Raw genomic sequence first — 21,698 nt, forward strand, 5'->3', positions numbered from 1 at the left:
TGACACCCCACAAGAAGAGGGGGGGAAGCTGAATCTATTTAAGGCACAGATTATATTCTTTTCATCTCTATAAACTTCTAAAGTTGTCCACAATTTACATTACGGTCATTATTTGTTACATGTATCACAATGGTTACACCAATCTCTTCTAGAGGCAAATATGAAAGACCAATTGGTAGTAGAGCCCATTTCCCACAGAAAAAACATCCATGTAACTATTTCAAATACTTAAGATGTGTTGTTGAAAGCAGAAAATTGAGTCTTCATAACAAGGCTACATGGTAGAAAAGATCTGAAAGAAATACAGATCAAACAACAGTCTAATCAATACTTTGATCTGTTATACCTTTCCCATTTTAATGGTGCCATGTCAAAATACCAACAGAGAAATTAATGAGAGAGAAATTGAAATATTCCTTTTTGGCATTATGAAGAGATGATTTATTGACCAACAGAGATAGCTAGTTTCAGCCACTTTTTATTTTGAAGAAAGCTCATCTCATTTTAAAATCTCAGTGTTACAAATAACACTCCACAAAGTGTACCGCTTAAAAGTCAATAGCCACTTCACATACTCTATCCTTTTTAATTTCATTCATGTATTTATTTTCAAAGCAATGAAGCTTTTATTGTGAAGAGAGGAAGTCTTAGCCCAACACATGTTTACACAAATCCATTTTGTATTATCAAATGCTGCAATTTATCTCATATTATCTATCCTTGATAGTAACGGGAAGGATAATACCAAACAATCTTTAAGGTACAATTAAAATATTACATCTACAGTACTCAGTTTTTGGCAAAAAGGACATCACACAGTTTATGTCATTTGGATTATAGTTTGCTTATTTATTTTATATCCTGTCTTTCTAGTTAAATGAAAACTCAAGCCAACTAATAGAACCCAAAAGAAATACAAAAATATTACTTTAATAGACAATTAGAAAGCATGGCTAAGTGATGTACATATATAAAATATTTTTATATTTTCAAAGTTTTGACATTGGTATCATGTAGCAGCAGTCCTCAACCTTTGCAGCTTGGCGGCCTGGCGGGGGAGAGAAGGGAACCGGGCCATGCAAGTGGCAGGCCACCACACCTGTTGATATACACACAGCTCGACTTGCGCAAGTTGAGCTGATGCCCATGTGCATGTGCACTGGGCCATCACTTGCGCAAGTTGAACTGTGTACGAATGCATGTATGCTGGTCCGCCACTCACACAGCCCAGTTGCAAATAGCCCACAGCCCGATAGTAGACCGTGGCCTGGGGGTTGGGAATCCTTATAGGCAGTCTTCAGTCACTGGTCACTTAGCAACTGGTAGAAGTTACAATAAACCACCAGAGATATTTATGACTCGTTTTTAAAATTCTGTCATGTGCATCCACATTCCCCTACAATTTTCAATATTTTATGCTAGTTTCCGGCATTTACTTCTGGATTCTGAAAAAAAAAATCTGTTGAGGGAAACAGGTTCACTTAACACTGATGGTGTTTCCTTAACAAACGCCACAAGAAAAGCTATAAAATTGGGTGCAGTTGCATTGTAACGCGCCTAATGACCACAACACATGATCATAATTCCATTCAATTCCAGTTCTAAGTCAAGGACTACCTATAATTTGTGCCTGGTAACCATTCAGCAATGACTTTCACAGTTCTTTGCAAAGATTAACAACCTAAATGTCCCATTTTATTCCATCTTAAAGAATTCTATATAGTACTAGTAAAATGCAGTTATAGTTACAGTGGAGCAAAGAAATACATCAGTTTCACTGCACTTTCTTTGCAATCCCTTTTATCAATCCTTCTAAAAAGTACCAAAACTCAGGCACCACAGAGTATGGAACTATGGAAAACTAGAGGTCAATTCAAGTAGTACGGAATCAAGTACGTGGGGTACCTCACTTGGCACTGCCCCATCCCAAACCCTTAGAGTAGCACCTGCTGAACCCTTCTTACAACCCCCCCCCCACAAACAAACAACTTCTCACAATAACCTTTCATGGTTTCACCAGGAGAAGAAAAGATCTCTACCTTTCCATGGTTCTGTTCCAAACAGCTGAGCCAAGCTAAAAACTAAAGAATCAATCACAATTTCAACAGTAGCATACCCTGGCGTCCTGATGTATTTTTGTGAGGAAGTCCAGCTACTCTCTCCCATAAGAGCTGAATGCTGCCATAAAACTGAAATTAATTTAACACAAAATAAAGAGCACCACATGACAGCATTATACCCTATAAATATACCCTAGAGCCATGATGGCGAACCTATGGCACGCATGCCGGAAGTGGCACGCAGAGCCATCTCTCAGGGCATGCGGAGCCGTCGCCTGTTGCTCTTCCGGCCAGCTGGTTTTCACGCACAGGCGCACCGGAAACCGGAAGAGCAGCTGCCCGTTACGCATGCGTGCTTCAGGAAGATGATCTTCCTGTTTCCAGTGTGTGTATGTACGTCAGCCACTTGGTCTTCTGATTTCTGGTGTGCATGTGCATGCGAAGACCAGAGCGGCAAGAGCAATGGCCGCATGTGCCAAAAGATGTGGAGCAGGGAGCTCAGAGCTGTTGGCCAGGACAGGCGGGCCGGGGCTTCCCTCCCTCCCCACCCAAGCGGGCTCCTTGCATGGCCCCAGGCGGTCCAGAGCATCTGGCCGGCCCCCGAAGAGCCGGTCGGCCCCCGTGCAGCCTCCCCCACTTCTGCGAGAGGACAGGCAGCAGGAGCCTCTTCAACACATGAAGCTGTGTGGCAGTGGTAACCACAGGGGTGGGCGGGCATGGCTAAAGAACCCTTTGCCTGAGACCAAATGGCTGGCAAGGGAAGGAAAGGGAGGGAAGGCAAGAGAAAAACGGAAGGCACTCAGGTTGTGTGTTTCTTCAGTTCTCACCCCTCCCTGCCTTGCCACCTTTCCCTCCTCCTCTTCCTTCATCTGTGCTGCACTTTCCCACAAGTAGCCGCTCACCTCACAGAGTTTCTCCCAAAGTCACGAGGAAAGACAAGATAGGAGGCTCCTGTGCATCAGGCCAGAGCCAAAGCTTGTCGAGAAACCCGAGCCATGCGTTGTTGAAGTACACACACGTCTTTTGAAGCTGCTGCTGTCCCTCTGGCTGAGAGATCTATGGCTCCATCTCTCTACTGCTGGACTCTCCGGTCTCAGGTTATTGGTACCTTAAGAGTGCCGTGAAGAGTGCAACCTCCTTATACCCCAGACATAATGCACTCCTCAACTAATATGATAACATAGTTTTACATGCAATTGGTCCTTTGAGGGCAACTATAATGCTGATGCGGCCATCAATGAAATTGAGTTTGACACCCCCTAATCTATAGCTATTCTAATAAAAGTAGTTTTAGTTTTATATCAAAACTGTTTCATGGTGTGGTCTACCTTGAAGGACCAACATCCATTTAATTTTGTTTTAGACTCTGATGTTGGTTTTATATTCTAATGATTTCTCATCTCTCAGTTGCTTCCTATATATAGTATATTTTCTCTCCAGGGTCAGTATAAATGTTGGAAGAAAGCAGCAGCAACAGCAACAACCACGACAACCTTTAATGGAAAAGATGCTGAAATCTTTATTATATCAGGAGACCAACAGGAAGAAACGTAATTTGGGAAGAGCTTGAATCACAGTCCCGTGGAGGTGCTGCAAAGCACTCTTCGGTGAAGTATTTGTGAAAAAGGATATTTTTAAAATCTACATTACTATTCCTATGGGGAAAACATCTGTACAAGGAAGCCTGTGCCAGTTACTGAGTGTGTGAGAATATAAGCCACAGTGGAGAATAAGCATAAGATGGGGGGGGGGAATGTATCTCTGAGGAAGGCAGACAATTTTGGACTCAGAAAGAGAAATTGGCCCTGTATTTTATGTCTTTTCTATAATTTAATCAGATTAGTAAGGACTTCAATTGCTAATGGAGTTCTAGGTAGTATAAAGGGAGATTGCCATCTTTACAAACTCTTTTCTTTTTCCTATTCCATTTACAGCTTTTGTAAAAACAATCGTTCAAATATATACCAAACAATTTGAATAGACTGACTCTTATATAATGTTCCATATTTTTTTCCCTATTTTTAACCCATCTTCATTTAACTACCATATGTTAACTGCAATTAAAAGGGTACATTCTGGACTCTTTACCTTGCAGATACCAACTCTCCATCTGAAAAGAGAAGAGATGTATGGTAAGAAAGATTTTCCTCCAGAGAAGATAAATGTTTCTTAGATTTACATCCCACTTTTCTTTGGGAACTCAAGGTAGAATGTATACCACTCTCTCCAATTTCTCTTCACAACTACTGCGAATTTGGGCTAAAGTGATTGACTGAAGTCTTCCAGAGAACTTCTTTGGCTAAAGGTGGACTTGAATTTACTGGTAATAGTGTCTTGTTAATAAAGGATGCACAGATTTTTTTTATTTTATGTTTTTATCCCACCATTATTTTTTTATAAATAACTCAAGGCAGTGAATGTAAGTAATGCTCCTTCCTTCTTCTATTTTTTCGTCACAGCCTTGTGAGGAGAGTTGGTCACAGAAAACAACTGGCCCATAGTCACCCAGCCAACTCTCATGCCTAAAATGTCAGGGTTCCAAGTAATACATACCATTCAATAAGAACTGTGAGGCAGGCAATTTCCTCAAAGAACATTTTGTTGGGACATATCAAATCGGCAAGTTCCTGGTGAAAAAACGGCTCTAAATTCCCACTGGTTTTTCACCCAATTAAAAGTAAAACTTTGTCACTTCCCCCCATAGTCTCCAGCCACATGGTCCAATCAGAATACAGTCCAGTTGCTAGGTGACCTCAATCTCCACCTTTCGAACACCTGCACCAACGTCCTCGATTCCCACGGGAAGGAATTTTGTTTTGGCTACAATATTCCAACTATCTCTACACCCCCCTCCCTGCCCTCTTCACTTGGGGCTATGTCAGCCCTGAAGCAACAAGAAAGGAACCACCCTAGAGAAAAATCACAAAAAGGAAAATGGTCACGGTTTGGCTAACTTCAGGGTTGACGTAAAGTGGGACTAGAACTTTGGGTTTCCTAGTTTCTAGCCTGGTGCTTCAACCACTAGACCAGGCATGTTCCACACACAACCCTCATTGTCCTTCAGAAAACTGACAATCTACTTTACCTCATATTTTTTACCCAATGCACTGAGTTTAATTTTGTAAATTTATTTTTAAAGCTATTTTAACTCTGTATATCGTAAGTTTCCTATCAGGCACTTTGATAAATCTAATAATAATTATTATTAATATGTATTAAGTATTTAAATTAAGCACACCCTCATGTCACCATGACTTGTGATTCTCTGCTGATTTTCTTACTAAGCTTACTTGACAATCATGTGATTGCAAAACACTGCGAACATCGTAAAAATATGCCAGTGACCAAGTGACCAAATTGCAATCATGTGATCACAGGAATGCTGCAATGGTCATAGGTCCAAAGACTGATTGTAGATCTACTTTTCAGAGTCACTGTCAGATCAAATGATCGCTAAACGAAGCAGCTGTTAACCAGGTAACCTGTATAGCTTTTATTTGTATGTTTTATCCTGTAGAATCTGTTTTAATTCAGCTTTATATGAAAATTTTACATTAATAGTATGGCTCCGTTTAACCTAATCACCCCAAATCAGAAAAAGTATAAGATATGCTTCATTTTAGTAACCTCAATAGAACAGATAAAATGCTAACAGCTAGTGAATGCAGAAAAAAAGAGATTACATACAAAGATTTTTCTCCTTGTAACATAGAGGTAAATCACCTGCTATCTTCAAGATACTCTTAGGATCCTTAGCTATTGTCTTCGTTGGTTGCCATGATGGGAATTGGATGTTACTAAAATCTGTTAACATGAATGCATATGGGTGAAGGAGCGGGAACGTATTGAATAGCTCTATGCCATAGATATATAAACAGCATAACTTGCAAAAGAAATACATCAATAAATGCCGAAACCAGAATGGTTGGTTCTCGTTTATGCACATAGTATAGAGTCCTGATTCTTTTATAACTCACGGTAAACCTGCAGTATCGGCTTCTGTACTACGTCAGGTAATCCTCAAGTTACGACCACAATGGGGTGGCGGGAGCCGAAGTCGGCAAGTTGGAGGGGCGTCCCGACCCCTTGATCCGAAACGACGAGAAGACACGACACCCCCCCGAGCAATCTTAATTAAGCATTTTCCTAACGGGCCGAAGTGCCAGAAGTCCCCAAAGTACCACCGGTGTTATCCAAGCGGTTGTGTTCTAGTATCAACAGTGCATTTAGGAAGGAAACGTTTCAAAGTCATGACGCTTTGCAAGATTGGGACAGAAATGCACGTGCTGGGCAGAAGCGTTTTAAAAAGACCAGCGAGTGAAAGTAGCGACTAGTAACTGGATGGGAGGACACACACACACTTTTTCCTCCCCGATTCGGGAAACGGGAATCCACTTCTCCGGCCCAGCACACCGCAGAGCCGCGCGCCCTCCTCCACCACCTCTCCAGACTCACCTCCTCTCTCCTCCTGCCAGATCGCCTCCTAGGCCAGGAGCAGAAGCCGACCACCCTCCGCCTGGGGCTGGGTCACCCGGAGAAGGGGCAGGCCGAGCGGCGAGCTGCCTTGCCTTAACGCCTCCCGCGCAGCACCGGTTCCACCAACCAACCGAGCCCCGACCTCCGCGCGTCCCCGGGCCGCTTCCGGAATCAAGCTCCGACGGAGGCAGCGAAAGGCGCAGGGGGCTTGCTGGGAAGCCCGGCAGCGTGTTTACAAGATGGCAGCGTCCAGGAGAACCGAAGTGCTGCGTCTCTATCGGGCCTTGCTGAGAGAAAGCCAGGCTTTCAACGCCTACGGCTATAGGTAGGAAGAGGGGGGGGGGGCATCAAGGAAACAAGGCAGAATTATAATGCTTACATTCAACTTACTCTGCCTTTATTTTCGGCGTTGGCTGCTGTAAGGAAATCGATATACTGCAATACTAGATATGAGTAGAAACTTGCTCATTGTTTCCTGCAATATATATTTAATTGTAACTTAAAAATTCACAATCTGTAAGTTATACCTTGGCTTTTCTTATGGAGCTGAAGGTGACAACTACTTCCAATTTTTTTTCAACAATAATTCTGTTGGATAGGCTGAACTGAGAGAGGATAACTGGCCTAAAATCGAGTGGTTTAACATGGCTGAGAGTCGATTTGAGTTAAGATCTCACTCCTGGTCAGGTATCTTAATTACCATATTACATTGATTCATTCAATTGCTTATAATGCGGAATAGCAACAAATGGGAAATAAATCTTAATATGCAAATTCAAATACATTACAAGGTAAGCCGAATGTTTTCATTTAAAAACCCCACTGTTGAATATTCATTTGAGGAGACACATTAAATCTTGTGCTGATATATCATTTTTCCTTCTCTGGTTTTTCTGTTCAAGACAGAGTCTCAATAAATATATACTTTTGGAGAAACCCAAACTATTGAAAAAGATTGCAATTTTATTTTAACAGATGTGTTTTACTGCTTTGAATGATAAATATTATTGAAAGTACTTTGGATGAAACCTCCATTATGAATATAACTGGGAGTACTTGCCCACCTTTTAAAAGTTTCTTATCATGCAAATGTGAGTAGACAAATAGGTACCACTTCTGTCAGAAGATAACAGCATTCCATTCCATTCTTCGGTGTATAGTCATGCTGGCCATATGATCACAGACAATGTCTTCAGACTGGCTCCTTCTGCTAAAAAAAAATAAAAATGAAGATGAGCACCCCCCTTAGAATCAGACACAATTGGAGAGGAGAAACCTTTACCTTTATTTTTTTATCACAAAACTAATAATGTCAAATCAATAGGAGCTGAATTTTATATACAGTTCTGCTACCGTTATAGCAGAAAGAAGACAAAACATTTTAGACACCTATTAAAAATGGCCATCAAAATAATGACTGACTCTTCAAGATGCCACTAAAAATCAATATTGCCAACATCTCGTGGGGTGGAGTGGGAATCACTCTTAAGAGTGTATGAAGTATCTGTTTATGCACAATGGCAGAAAATAATTTATATTTGTTTTAAAATGTGTCTAGTTTATATTTTATAGAAGTATTCTCCATTAATTTTGTTTTCTGTTTGAAAATACCAACTAGGTTATTAGAATTCTGTGATACAAATATGTTATTAAGTTTTCTACATACAAATATGTTAAGTTTTCTACAGAGGCAAACCGAGCTTCTATAAAACAAGAAAACCAGGACTAGCGCATGGATAACCTAACCAGAATTGGTATTTCAATCAGAGGCATACATAACATTTTATTTCTATTGTGGCTACAGAGTTGTGGTAGGACTCTTCTGTGCTGGCGTTTGTGAGACTTAATAGAAACATGTGTTTTTGGGGTGTAGCAGTAATTTTGCTCCCTTTGGGTTTTCAATTGGTTTTGTTTTTATTTGTTGACTTTGGTGCCTGAATACAGCAGGTGGTAGGAAAGTATGTTTCAAAATAGAAACTAAAATAGTTAAATAAGATAAACAGGAGCAGGAGCTGTAGTTGTTTCTAAGGGCTTCTTAAAATGATAAAGGACAGCTGGAAAATGATTTTTTGATATTGCACTTAATTCCCCAAAGATTGATATAGTCTGGTAATGGCTAACCTTTTCCAGACTGAGTGCCCAAAGTGTGTGCGTGCCTGAACCCCAAAATGCAATGTGTGTGGCCCCACGCATGCACCCCCTCCGTATGAACGCACGGCCCCCCGCACGTGACCCACCCACCCACATGCACCCATGACCCCCTGCGCATGCCCCATGCTGGTGGGAGACATGCGCACATGCACGACAGCTGAACTGGGACGACGGCTCGCACCAGTGCCATAGGTTCACCATCAAGGATATAGTCCTTTATAAGAGTAGCACTGCACCCAAGTGACTTTCCAAAGCCAATCTGTAAAGACTTGTTTTTCCATAAGTATCCATACATGCCAAGAGGCCATTAGGCAAGATGTGAGGTGTTTGGTCCCTCCTGTGTATCAGTTCAGTCTTTCTTCTCTTTTCAATGCCTGTGTCCTCTTTGTGAAGGAAATTTAAGTCAAGAATGATCTGCATGTAGCCTCCATCTCTGATAGTTAGCAGCTTTCCCAGAAACAAATGCCCTCCAGATGTATTGAACTTGCACTCCAATACTGCCAAAATAACTGGAAATTATATAATTCCAATTCACAATACATTAACACATTAAACTTAAAATCAGAGATACTAATGCATTCAAAATCTCTTTTATAAGGTGTGTTCGGAACCTTGTAAAAGCCAATAAATTAGCTCAGCAGGCTGAAAATTAATTGGGAATTATGGCATTTGAATTCCAATATATCTGGATGTATGAAGCTAGAGTAAATCTCTTATTTTTAGTCTACAAAGTTGAACCTGTTTCACAGCTTTATCTTCAGATGAAATCGGTTGTTTGCCCTCAGCTCTCCTGGATAAGACTTCTTGATATAGATTTTTTGTTTTTATTTTAATAAAGGCTATAAATAATATATAATAAATATTTTCTTTAATCCCATATTGATTTTTGTTTGGTTTAATGGTTATGAATGGTATATGCATATATATTTAATAAGTAGCTCTTGCATTTGTCTTATATTGTTAAGGTAGACATCTTAGTCATCAGTACACTATTGGGGAAATTAATCCAATCTAATCCTGCAGCCTATACAATTTAAACTATTTTCTTCTGTCATTAGTATGAACTGTAGCTCAAGCTATTTATCTTAATTTTTTTCAGCATACATTGAATAATGGCTGTTACAATGCAAAACTAAGCATGTTCATTCAGATATATAGTTTCACATTTTAATGGAATTTGGGGTTCTAGTTTTGCACTGCATTCTTTAAGAAGTAAGAAAATTATTGACTGAATTTGTAGATCTTAATGAGTACAGTCTGATAAGTAGTTGTATGCACTGTTGGATAAATTTTGAATTTTGGACGCAACTAGAGCATTTCTAACTATGGTACCAGAGTGGGGATCACTTTGATTTACTAAGCATCTCTAGAAAATAAAGAAACAGCAACACCTGGAATGTTGGAGAAATATAAGCAGGAAGATCCAGCTGTGGACCATTAAGGGTTATTTGCACATCTCAATAATAATATTCAGATTCTGTTGCGAGAGCAGGGTCTACTGAGGTGATCAAATTGATGTCTGGAAATACTATCTGGGATTTGTTTTCACTTGCCAACTTGGAGGAAATATATAAAGTATTTTGGGATATGAACATCACCACTTGTGGGCTGGACATGTGTCCCACTTCCCCCCCTTCAGGGAGCCAGTGAAGGTGGGGATGGTTGAATCTGGGAGGTAATTAGCATTCCATTTGGTAGTAGTGATCTATCAGATGCTTTAAATGAGGTTATTATGCACCCTTTCCTGAGTTAGCCTTCCTAGGATTCAATTTCCACCCAATCTCCAGCCCAATTGCAAATGAAGTAGATTATTAGGATCCCTTTCAACTAGAAATTAGGCATGGGAATGAGACTACTAAATTGTACTTTGCATAGGGATTTCTTTAAAGACTACTCAGAAACTCTACTTTTGTAAATTGCAATGGCCTCTATTCTGTCAACTGAGAGCCATTACAACCATATATAACATCAGTTTTACGAGTGCTGCATTGACTTCAAGTTAAGTTTCCAGTTATAATTCAAAATACCAACTTTAGTTTTCAGAGCTCTGGATGACATGACTTCCAGTTATCTCAATATACATCTTGTGTTCATCTCAATATTCATCATGTATTCATCTCAATATTCATTTGTATACAGTTTGTATATCAAGCTTTGAAAAGACAGTGTATGCTTACATTTTTTCTTAAAAATTTACTTAGGACATATGCCATCAGAAAAATAAGAGATGCCTTTAGAGAAAACAAAAACATCAAGGAATCATCAGAAATAGATACACTAATCAACAAAGCAAAAACTAATCTGGAAATGATACACCGACAGGTAAGATATCAATTAATTAAACTCCAGACTTGGTATAGTATTCCTTTTCTTCAAGTATATAATTTTAGTCTCTTTCAATCTCTTATGAATGTAGATTAAATATACACTTTATCAGTTAACATTAGTATACACAAGCTTCTGATTAGAAGATACAAAAGATAAAATAGAAATTTATATTGTTAGCTCTTTAATAACAGCTTATGAGAAAAGGAAAAGGAAAACCATTGCACATATAAATATACAGTACCTTAAGGAGCCCATAAGCCTAAACAATTACTCCCATTGTAGCTGGTACTCCAAAATGTTGATAGAAATCTTTTCTCAGCTTTATTACTTGTGCTCCTTTAACTTACTGAAGATACTGAAGTAAGGATTTAAGTGCAAAAAGATATTTTCTATCACTGCACTCTGATCAATAGGAAGAATTGTTTCTATATCTATCTTGTATACTGTACATATTCTAGCTGCTGTAGTATTATTTAAATTTCTTGATAGAAAAATTAAAATCCCACAGAATTACCAAATTAGTTATTTGGAAATAAACCTTACTGAATTTTATGATGCCTCACTCTGAATTAGGAAGGCACAGATTGAAGTCTTTGTATATTGAGTTGTATCCACTATAACTCATTCATGACATTGTTCTACAATGCTAAATGTGGCCCTAGAAACCATCCACAGGTAGTCCTCGACTAACGACCACAATTGAGCCCAGAATTTATATTGCCAAGTGAAAAATTCGTTACGTAGATTTTGCTCCATTTTACGACATTTCTTTTACCGCATTTATTTATTTATTTATTTATTATTAACATTTCTATACCGCCCTTCTCCGAAGACTCAGGGCGGTTTACAGCCAAGTTAAAAAGACATATACAAAAATTAAAACACAATATTTGAATTTAAAAATCTGAATCCATAGGCCGAATATTAAAATAACAAGTAATAAAACCACCCATTAAAAATTACCCTTAGGCCAACCCTGCTTGGTGAAACAAAAAAAGTCTTGAGCTCGCGCTTAAAGGCCCGGACGTCGGGAAGAAGGCATATCCCCAGAGGCAGTTCGTTCCATAGGGTAGGTGCCCCCACAGAGAAGGCTCTTCCCCTGGGGGCCGCCAGCCGACATTGTTTAGCTGATGGCATCCTGAGGAGACCCTCCCTGTGGGAGCGCACAGGTCGATGGGAGGCTATTGGCAGCAGTAGGCGGTCCCGTAAGTAACCTGGTCCCATGTCATGGAGCGCTTTAAAGGTGATCACCAACACCTTGAATTGCACCCGGAAGACCACCGGCAACCAGTGCAGCTTGCGCAGGAGAGGTGTTATATGGAAGCTCCGAGACGCTCCCTCTATCCCCCGCGCAGCCGCATTCTGTATCAGTTGAAGTCTCCTGGTGCTCTTCAAGGGGAGCCCCATGTAGAGAGCATTGCAGTAATCCAGGCGGGAGGTAACGAGGGCATTTGTTAAGTGAATCACTGCAGTTATTAAATTAGTAATATGGTTGTTAAGTGAATGTGGCTTCCCCATTGACTTGCTTGTCAGAAGGTCCTAAAAGATGATCACATGACTCCAGGACACCGCAACGGTCAGAAGTAGGAACCAGTTGTCAAGCATCCAAATGTAAATCATGTGACCCTGGGGATCCTGGTATGCAACAGTCGTAAGTGTGAAAAATGGTCTTAAGTCACTTTATCCAGTGCTGTTGTGACTTCGAACAGACACTAAACGAACTGTTGTATGTCGAGTATATTCATTGATTATAATTGCTAAAGGTTTTGCCATCAGAGGGAGGAAAGTGGAAATTAGGGCCTAAAATAAATACCACCATTTAAAAGCAAAAAAAAAAAATCCGCAAAGCTTCCAACCAAACCCAGTTCTGCTCCTAATCTGCCAATATTTCTGAACCAGATAGGAAGGTATAAAGGATGTGCGTGCATTCCATTTGTCTTTGTCAGTTATTTATTCAATTTATATCTCATGTTTTCATTTGTTTTACGCTTGAAAGTGTCTTATAACAAAAACAGAAATAGATAAAAGGGAAAAGACATTTAAAACAATAAATATTAAAATCTTGATTGTCATCTTTAATAGGAAAGTCTATTTGATGTACTGTGTGATCTTTTGAGTTGTACTCGTCAATTTGTTTTAAAACATGAAGAGCATACTAAAACAATGTATACTTTCTGTTAGTATGCATTCTGCTAGTGGCAATAAACTTAACTTGAGATCTTCTTCCAAGCATGAATTCCTAGGTAGCCAGGGTACCTAGGTAGTCAGGAATAAAAAATGACAGCAAGCCCAAGAATAAACCGAGGGAAGAACTAATAAGCAGAAGGAACTAAAACAACCCATTTACAACTCACCCTGTTCACTGGCTGCAAAATGCTGACTAGATTAGAAGAAAAACTGAAAATCAGCTAAAATAGAATCAGTTGTAGAAGAATATGTTAGTTGAATGGAATTCTAAATAGGGTCACTAATGACAGTAATATTTTTATATTTGTAGACTTACATAGTTTCAATTTCTCATGGAATCTCTTGTTATATCATTTGAAATATTCATCCTACTTTTTTATTTCAGAAGGGCATTAAAACAGCTACCAAAATTGATGAAATAAGTAAAAATATAACTACAAGTTTGAATTATTTGCATGCTAAAAATAATAGGAGCTAACATACTGTATTGTAAGATTTGTCCTGTGTATTGACATTGCAATTGCTTGAATATTTTGGATTGTATTTAAGTTTGCTTTGGTAAGTATACAACATTCAGTAATAAATAGGTGTTATGGCTACATGGGGAGTTTTAAATATAAAAATAGTTTAAATATTATTTAAGCTTTGTAAATTAATGCCTAAATGTAGACATGGTTACTCAGCAAATTTCTTTGACAATTTTATGCAAAACGTCTTCTTCATTTATATAAAAATAAATTGCATCATGATACCTACAGCAATATTAACGCTACTGTATTTCATGCACATGATTGTCTAATTTGTATTAGTAAATGTTACGGGTATTCACATTATTTTGAAATGTCAAAAATTTGAAAATACTTTTTTAATTGCGTATTTATGTGTGAATAATTTAGATAGTGAAGAATATTACAAGTAGCTAGGACTTTTAGAAATGTTTAAAGGTAAAATATTTATACAGTTTTTTAAACAATAGAGCTGGAACTGATCAAGTATATGCATTTTGAAGTTTGAGGTTTATTAAAATGTAGCACTCCACCTTTAGCTGACTTTCTTTTTCCATGACATGTCAATAAAAATTAAATAATATCCCAGCTGCCTAGTAATTTGTTGCTTCTGTGAAATCAAATTTATATTCTCTTTAAATGCTAATTTATGGCTTAGTCATCAAAATGACCGTTGGCATCTCAGGTTCATAAATAACTGCTTGAATCAGTCTGGGAGGAATTGTGGAAACATGACAGATTACTGTCATTTAGTTGTGTCATTCTTAGGCCTTGACAAAAGGAGCTTTTTAAGGTTAAAAAATCACAAAAGAGCGTTCCTGTATACTGTTTTAAGTTTTGTAGGTTATTAATTTTATTATGAAATGATAAAAAAGTAGAAAACTTTGTCAAACTTTCACAGTTGATGGAAAGCAGTTATCAGTTTGTTATATTTTCTCTAAATATGTGTTCAGAAGCACTTCATTTTGTTCTATTCTACAAGGACCCAATGGAAGAGCAAAAGGTCTGCAGGGATTGGGGGGGGGGAAGGCCTGAAAGGACCCTATGGGGAAGTGACAGGCCTGTGGGGATCCAGGGATGGAGATGGGGGGAGATAGGTAAAGGTGCTATAGCATCCCTGCAATTGGTCACAAGAACAATCGACTGCAGGGGCACTGCAGTGGCCATATTTTCAGGACTGGGTAATAAGTAGCTTTTGGAGGCTCGGCCATAACTTCAAATGGCCATTAAGTGGCCAGTTGTTAAGTGATGAGTACCTGTATTAAACCTTTGAAAAACTACTAAAGTTACAACTGTTTTGCAATTCCATTTTCTGTAATATGTTTTATATATCTGAATTCATATGGAAATATAATGGTGCATTTATTTGTGAGAGTGAACAGTCTTGTTTCTTTTTCTGCAAATCATAATGAAGTGGCATAAATTGTCTCTCAGGCCATATTGGAAGTTTGGATAGGTGAGGAGTAATACTTAGGGTAGTAATCTGTTGCCATGCTTTTTGAGACAGCTGATCCTTTCTGTTGTCTAACAGTAAATTTGAAACTAGGCTTTTAGTTATCTTAATCCATTTTTTGTTACCTTCCCATTTGGACACTGGTGTAGCAATGCTTCTTAAAGCTTTTATGCTTCCTTATTAAAGGTAAAGGTAAAGGTTCCCCTCGCACATACGTGCTAGTCGTTCCCAACTCTAGGGAGCGGTGTTCATCTCCATTTCAAAGCCGAAGAGCCAGCGCTCTCCAAAGACGTCTCTGTGGTCATGTGGCTGGAATGACTAAATGCCAAAGGTGTATGGAATGCTGTTACCTTCCCACCAAAGGTGGTTCCTATTTTTCTAATTGCATTTTTTACGTGCTTTTGAACTGCTAGGTTGGCAGAAGCTGGGACAAGTGATGGAAGCTCACCCGGCTCTAGGGATTCGAACTGCTGAACTGCCAACCTTTCGATCGACAAGCTCAGCATCTTAGCCACTGAGTCACCACGTCCCTAGTAATAGTAATAAGTAATAGTCCTTATTTCAGACCACAATTTCATTCTTCAGCTCTACTTTATAAATAGCAACAGAGGCTAGGGAGTGCTCTTCACTTAAACCCTTCTATGTTGAATAGCATATGGTAGATTGAAAAAAAATCACAGAAGAGCTAGCTGCTTATTAGTATTACTTTATATAAAGTGTTCCAGGCTTTCACAGCCGATGGAAATGATCGATAGAAGCTGGCATGAGATCTCGTTGGCAAAAGTATATAGTACGTATAGTTCCTATGTCAGATTGATGATCTGCCTCCTGATTTATTTCCCTGCCCTTTATATTTATAAATGAGATCTTTATTCAGCCTGAGCTAGCCCACTAGTTGCAGGCTACCCTTGTTACTTCTTACCTGGGCTTACAACATGAGGTGTACATGAAGTTGTCCTTGAAGTCATCTCAACAATTCCGTCTCCTAGAAAATGTAGTGGTCCGTATGCTGGTATTTGGGAGGCATTTTAACCATCTAAATTTCTGTGGGTGCTGCATTGACCACTGGTTGTTTCCTGGTACAGTTCAAGCTCATGGTATATAGGGCCTCAGCCAGGGGTAAAATGTAAAATTTGTTACTACCGGTTTTGTGGGAGTGGCTTGGTGGGGGTGGGGGTAATGTGACTGGGTGGGCGTGGCCAACTTTTTTTTTTACTTTTAAAAGCATTTTTTCTACAACCTCTTCGGCCAAAGAGGTTGTAAAAAAATGCTTTTAAAAGCCTGTGATGATCAGGCCCAACTCAGCTGGGATTGCCAGAGGAGAAAAAGCTTTTAAAGGGTTCTGACGATCCCAGCTGAGCTGCGCAATCATCAGAGGCTTTTTTTTTACTTTTAAAAGCATTTTTTGGCGGAAGAAAAAATGCTTTCAAAAGTAAAAAAAAAAAAACCTCTGATGATCGCATGGTTCAGCTAGGGCGGGGGGAGCAGGAACTTTTGCTACCTGTTCTCCGAACCACCTGCCATCATCGCTACCGGATAGGGCGATCCGGTCCAAACTGTGAGCATTTCACCCCGGCCTTAGCATCATGAAGAAACTATCTTCTCTAGAATAAATTTCTCTGACCTGGTCAGTTGTTTTCAAAGGGTTCCTGATTCTCCCTTGTGAAGAGAAGCGCAGAAGCAGATCTTTTTCATGATGATTCCATTATTGGAGCTCAGCCACCTCCTTTTAGATTCATTCCTCTCCTGTGTTGTCAAAGCAGTCCAGGAGATGTCCTGTGAGCAATGATTAATTCTTCTTTGAGTGAGGGAGTTGTTCCTTTACTCTTAAAAAGGCCTTCGTTCATCCCCTTCTGAAAAAGCCATTATGGACCCCACTGTACTGAATAATTTTTGCCTATATCTGACTTTGCCTTTTTGGAGAAGCTGTTTGAAAGAGTACTTTCACAATAGCTTCAGAGGTTCTTACGTGAAATGAATTAACTGGATCAGTCAGGATTCAGATCTGGGTATGGAATGGAAACGGCACTGGTTGCGCTTTTGGGATGTTCTCTGTCATGGGCAGGATGGGGGTTGTATATCCATCCTTGCCTTACGTGACCTTTTAGCAGCTTTCAGTACCATCAACCATAGTATTCTTCTGGATCAGCTCAGAGGGTTGAGGTAGGCAGGCCAGTGTTGTGTTGATTTGCCTCCTTTCTTCAGGGTCAATTCCAGTTAGTGAAAATTGGGGAGGATAGGTCCCATCCTCAGCCTCTATTGTATAGGGCAGGGGTCTGCAACCTTAAATATTCAAAGAGCCATTTGGACCTGTTTCCCACAGAAAAGAAAACACCGGGAGCCACAAAATCTGGGTGGGCATGGCCAACTCAATGTCACTCACTTCCACCAGTCACATGACCCCCTAGCCACGCCTGCGCAGCTGGTCATTAGGGCAGAGAACCAGTTGTTAAAAAACACCAGGAACTACAAAATCCTTTTGACATATCTCTCTCCCCCCCTCTCCCTCTCTCTTTGTTTCTCTCTGTTTCTCTCTCTGTTTCTCTCCCTCTCTCTGTATCTCTCTGTATCTGCCCTGGCCACTTCTCCATCCCTCACCGTCGCCCTCACCTTCTCAGGCCAGGCAAGGAGTGACTGGGGAGGGGAGGGCCGGGGCGGGGGCCCCAGTGGTGGGATCACCTGACAGGGAGCCACAGCAGAGGTTCCAAAGAGCTGCATGCGGCTCTGGAGCTACAGGTTGCTGACCCCTGGTATAGGGTGTCACAGAGTTCAGGGTTCTCTCCTCTTCTATTTAACATCCACTTGAGGTTGCCGGTGAATTCATCTGCAGCATGGGGTAGGTCTTTATCAATATGCTGATGATACTCACCTATACATCTCTGTCCCTGGTGAATTAAGAAATGGTGTAGACACCTTATCATAGTGGCTGAAGGCAGTGGGGGGTTGCTACCAGTTCACCCCAGATCGGGTGAACTGGTAACAGCAGCGGTGGGAGGCTCTGCCCACCCGCCCGGACATCTCTGCGCATGCGCAGAAGCATTGTGTATGAACGCCTGTGAGAAAACCGGTAGCAAATGAAATTAAAACCCACTACTGGCTGAAGGCTATGTGAACCTGGATAGAGCAACATAAGCTTCAGGTGAACTCTGGCAAGACTTAGGCTTTGGGGTTTGGGGTCTACTGATTCTAAGATAATGCCATCTTTGGTTTTGGATGGGATGGCAGTATCTCAGGCAGACCAGTGTGTAATCTGAGGATCATTCTAGACTCACAACTCCTCAAAGAGCCGATAGCAATCTCAACATTCTAAATGTGTTCATCAGGCCAAAGCTTAGAGGGCCATGGCCTAGAAGGATGGCCAGCTCTGATTTGAGCAAGGCATGTTAAGATTAACGTCACTGCAGATAAGACATTGCAAACCAAACTTGTTAGCTTTAAAAGAGGAAGGGGAGGGGGAGTTGAATGCAGGTTGGAAATAGTATGTAGGGTGCCATTGATCTCCTAATCAGTATTAAGGGCAGCAGAACGTTACAGCTGCACCAAACTTGTCTTTTAATTTTAAACATTAAGAAGTATTTCTAAGATGGAGGAGTTTTTTCCTTTATTCCTGCAGTTCACCCAGTAGCAGCTATCAATATATTCCATTCCTCAGAAGAGGAAACACTTAAAAATTCTACTATCTGAAGTTATTTATTGAAGAGATTTATTATTGAAGTTCTGCTGTTACAGCTTGACAATTAAGAAGTATTGACTAATGTAAACACATTATGAATGTCAATTTTAAAAAGCGAAAGATTGATTAACATCTCAGAGGAATGCTAACACAAGCCATTAAGAGCCATCAATAAGTATTCAGCAGCCACAAAAGATTAGGCTGCTAATAGACAACTACCTTCTGTTAAAATTAAAATCTTTTAAAATCAAATGCTGAGCATTGCATCTATATTAATTTGATTTTAAAACTTCTACCTTTTCAGTTATGGTTGTTTTACTTATTTATAGGATTGAATTTTAAGCTTAAAATAAGATTGTTATTATTTCATACTTCATCTTAGCAGCTAAATAATAAATATTCAACATTGGAAAACCTTAAATAATCTAACAATTGTGTGGACTAACAAGACTTTTTCAACTGCCGCGCTTAAAAAGATTATAGGTACAGTTAAAATAATAGAATGTCAGAGGCAGGAACCACAATTCTATCCAATTTGGGCTAATTTTATATATATATATATATTTAATTGCAGCATACATGCTATTGACAGTATTTATGATAGTAAATACTAAGCTGTTTATTATCTGTTTCTCTCTACTTATATTTTAGCAGATGTTTTGTGTGTATTATGGATTTATATTATTCGGTTAGTTGACAATATATATGTTAGTTACACGTAAAAATAGGAGCATCAGCTTCTAGAATAAACAATAATTCTTGGACTTAGCAAGCCATCATTCAATCAACCAGAAGGTTATAAAAAGATAGCAACTGCTGCCTAGGAGAGCATCTAACATAGGGGTGTCAAACTCAAGGCTGGCCCTCAGGGTGCTTAAATCTGAAAATAGCAAAGGACTGGCCCACGTGGCCTCCCCATGCCCCGTTTTCTGCCTGGACAACCTCCTGCAGCACTTTGCCAGCCAAAATGGGGCATGGGGGGCCCTGCATGTGGGGGCCCTGTGCCCCATTTGGACAGCAGGGTGCTGCAGGAGACGCCTGTCCCATCTCCCCCACCTTGCTGGCCCGTGGAAGAGAACTACAATGCTGATCCGGTCCTCAAAGAAATCCAGTTTGACACCCCTGATCTAACAACTTAGTAGCCTAAGAAGAAATGGGAACCCAGGGCAGTGACCCAACTGAAAATGAAAATCTGCCCTAAATCTTTTCTCACCTATTTCTTCCAAAAGACCTCCTTCTCCTCTTCCATTCCCTTGAATTTTCCGTGGCATTTTTTTTTGCATTGTTTTAATTGCAGCAATGTAACTGTGCATGTTTTAAGGTTTTAAAATGTAAATATCACTTGTATCGTTTTTGCTTTATCATTTCGATCTGATATGTACAAAGTGTATCCTCATTTACTGATATATATATATTGTAAAGCTGTTTGTGGTTTCCCAGCCCCACTAGCCACACACACCCCCCGAAAAAAAATCTCCCAACAAAAAACGAGATCTGTCACATCAAATAAAAATGCCAAGGAGCTTGAAGCAAGAATGCTGACCTATTTTTTTTAAAATTTATTTATGAAAGAAAACAAAAGGAAAGGAATGGAGGTGCATGGAAGCAAAAGGACCCATGGGTTTCCAGTAGTATAGTAATGGAGATGACCTTTAATATTGAGGCCTTTGTATCAAATTTAAGTTGGCATTAAAATTTTCTAATAAATTCCCTGCTGAATCACTGAGTGGTTTTTGTTTTTTTTTCACCCTGCCCTCAAAGTTAATTCAGTAAGGTCACAATAAAGCAAGTGCTGTCTGTGCTATTGTAATTGCTCTCAGCAGGCTGGTAATACCAAGGCACTGAATTGCCAGTTAGTGTGCTTTTATTTCTCTCCTCAGCCAGCCTGCCTTATTTTCTCCCTCTGTTCTCCCTCCCCACTCCACCTTTTGGTCCTCCTTATGTTGAGAATATTGCTGCCCTTACGGCTGCTGGTCCCCTTTCATTTGTTATGCTTTTTCAAACTGTTCCTTGCATGCTTTCAACTACAGGAAATTGAAAACATGAAAGAATAGAATATACTATAAAGCCCGTAAGTCATGTAAGGATAAAAAAGTTATCCATGATAGGATGTGTGTATCCTTAGTTAAGTCTCCTGTCACTACGGCTCCTTAGACACACACCCCTCCTCTCTCTCCTCTCTCTCTTCTGAGCTCTTACACCAGGGATGTATTGTCCTCAGTTCATTGATAAATTATGTCACCAGTACTGAAAGTTTTCACAGTATCTTCCTGTATTTTTTTCACCAAAAGTAAAAGAGTGTATTTTTTAAAAAAAATTAACGGCCTAATTGAATATGAGAAATCCACATTTTTAGGACATTACAGTTCTTAAATCAATGAAATAAGATAATTATTACACTTTTTGTTTTATTGCAATGTTTGATGGTGATGATTATTCATTCATTTATTAATCATATTCATATAGCTACCATCTCACAAATGTAACTCTGGGCATGTATACAATAAAAAAAATAATTAAATATAATTTTAATTAAAATATAATTAAAAAATTAAAAATATCTTTATTATTTGTTAGTGCTAGGAATATAAAAAGCTGGTTTCTTTAATTTGTGAATAATATTGATGGAGATCAGTGGTGGGTTGCTACCGTTTTGCCCCGGATCGGGTAAACCAGTAGTGGTGGTGGCGGGAGGCTCCGCCCACCCGCCTGGACACTTCTGCACATGTGTAGAAGCATTGCACTTGAGCGCCCACGAGCAAACCAGTAGCAATGGGTTTTGAAACCCACCCCTGATGGAGATATTCTGTCTTAGAAACCTTCTACAAGGATTATTCCTTAAACTGGCATAATAAGTGGTCCCC

At 39.6% G+C, this 21,698-nt stretch overlaps 2 protein-coding genes across 3 annotated transcripts in view; one reads left to right on the forward strand and one right to left on the reverse strand.

Moving 5' to 3' along the window:
* The window catches only part of FARS2 (phenylalanyl-tRNA synthetase 2, mitochondrial), a 244,977-nt gene extending 238,322 nt beyond the window's left edge, over window positions 1-6,655 (reverse strand). For both annotated transcript variants that reach the window (XM_058178123.1, XM_058178119.1), the window contains exon 1: window positions 6,516-6,655. The gene's annotated coding sequence lies outside the window, so the exon portion shown is untranslated. The remainder of the gene's footprint in view (window positions 1-6,515) is intronic.
* Window positions 6,656-6,727: 72 nt separating this feature from the next.
* LYRM4 (LYR motif containing 4) overlaps window positions 6,728-21,698 on the forward strand; it is a 51,608-nt gene continuing 36,637 nt past the window's right edge. The window contains exons 1-2 of the mRNA XM_058178127.1: window positions 6,728-6,861; window positions 10,889-11,009. Of these exons, the coding sequence (XP_058034110.1) occupies window positions 6,776-6,861; window positions 10,889-11,009 (207 nt within the window). The 5' untranslated portion in view covers window positions 6,728-6,775. The remainder of the gene's footprint in view (window positions 6,862-10,888; window positions 11,010-21,698) is intronic.

The sequence above is a fragment of the Ahaetulla prasina genome, chromosome 3 (genome assembly GCF_028640845.1).
Source record: "Ahaetulla prasina isolate Xishuangbanna chromosome 3, ASM2864084v1, whole genome shotgun sequence".
Classification (NCBI taxonomy): Eukaryota; Metazoa; Chordata; class Lepidosauria; order Squamata; family Colubridae; genus Ahaetulla; species Ahaetulla prasina.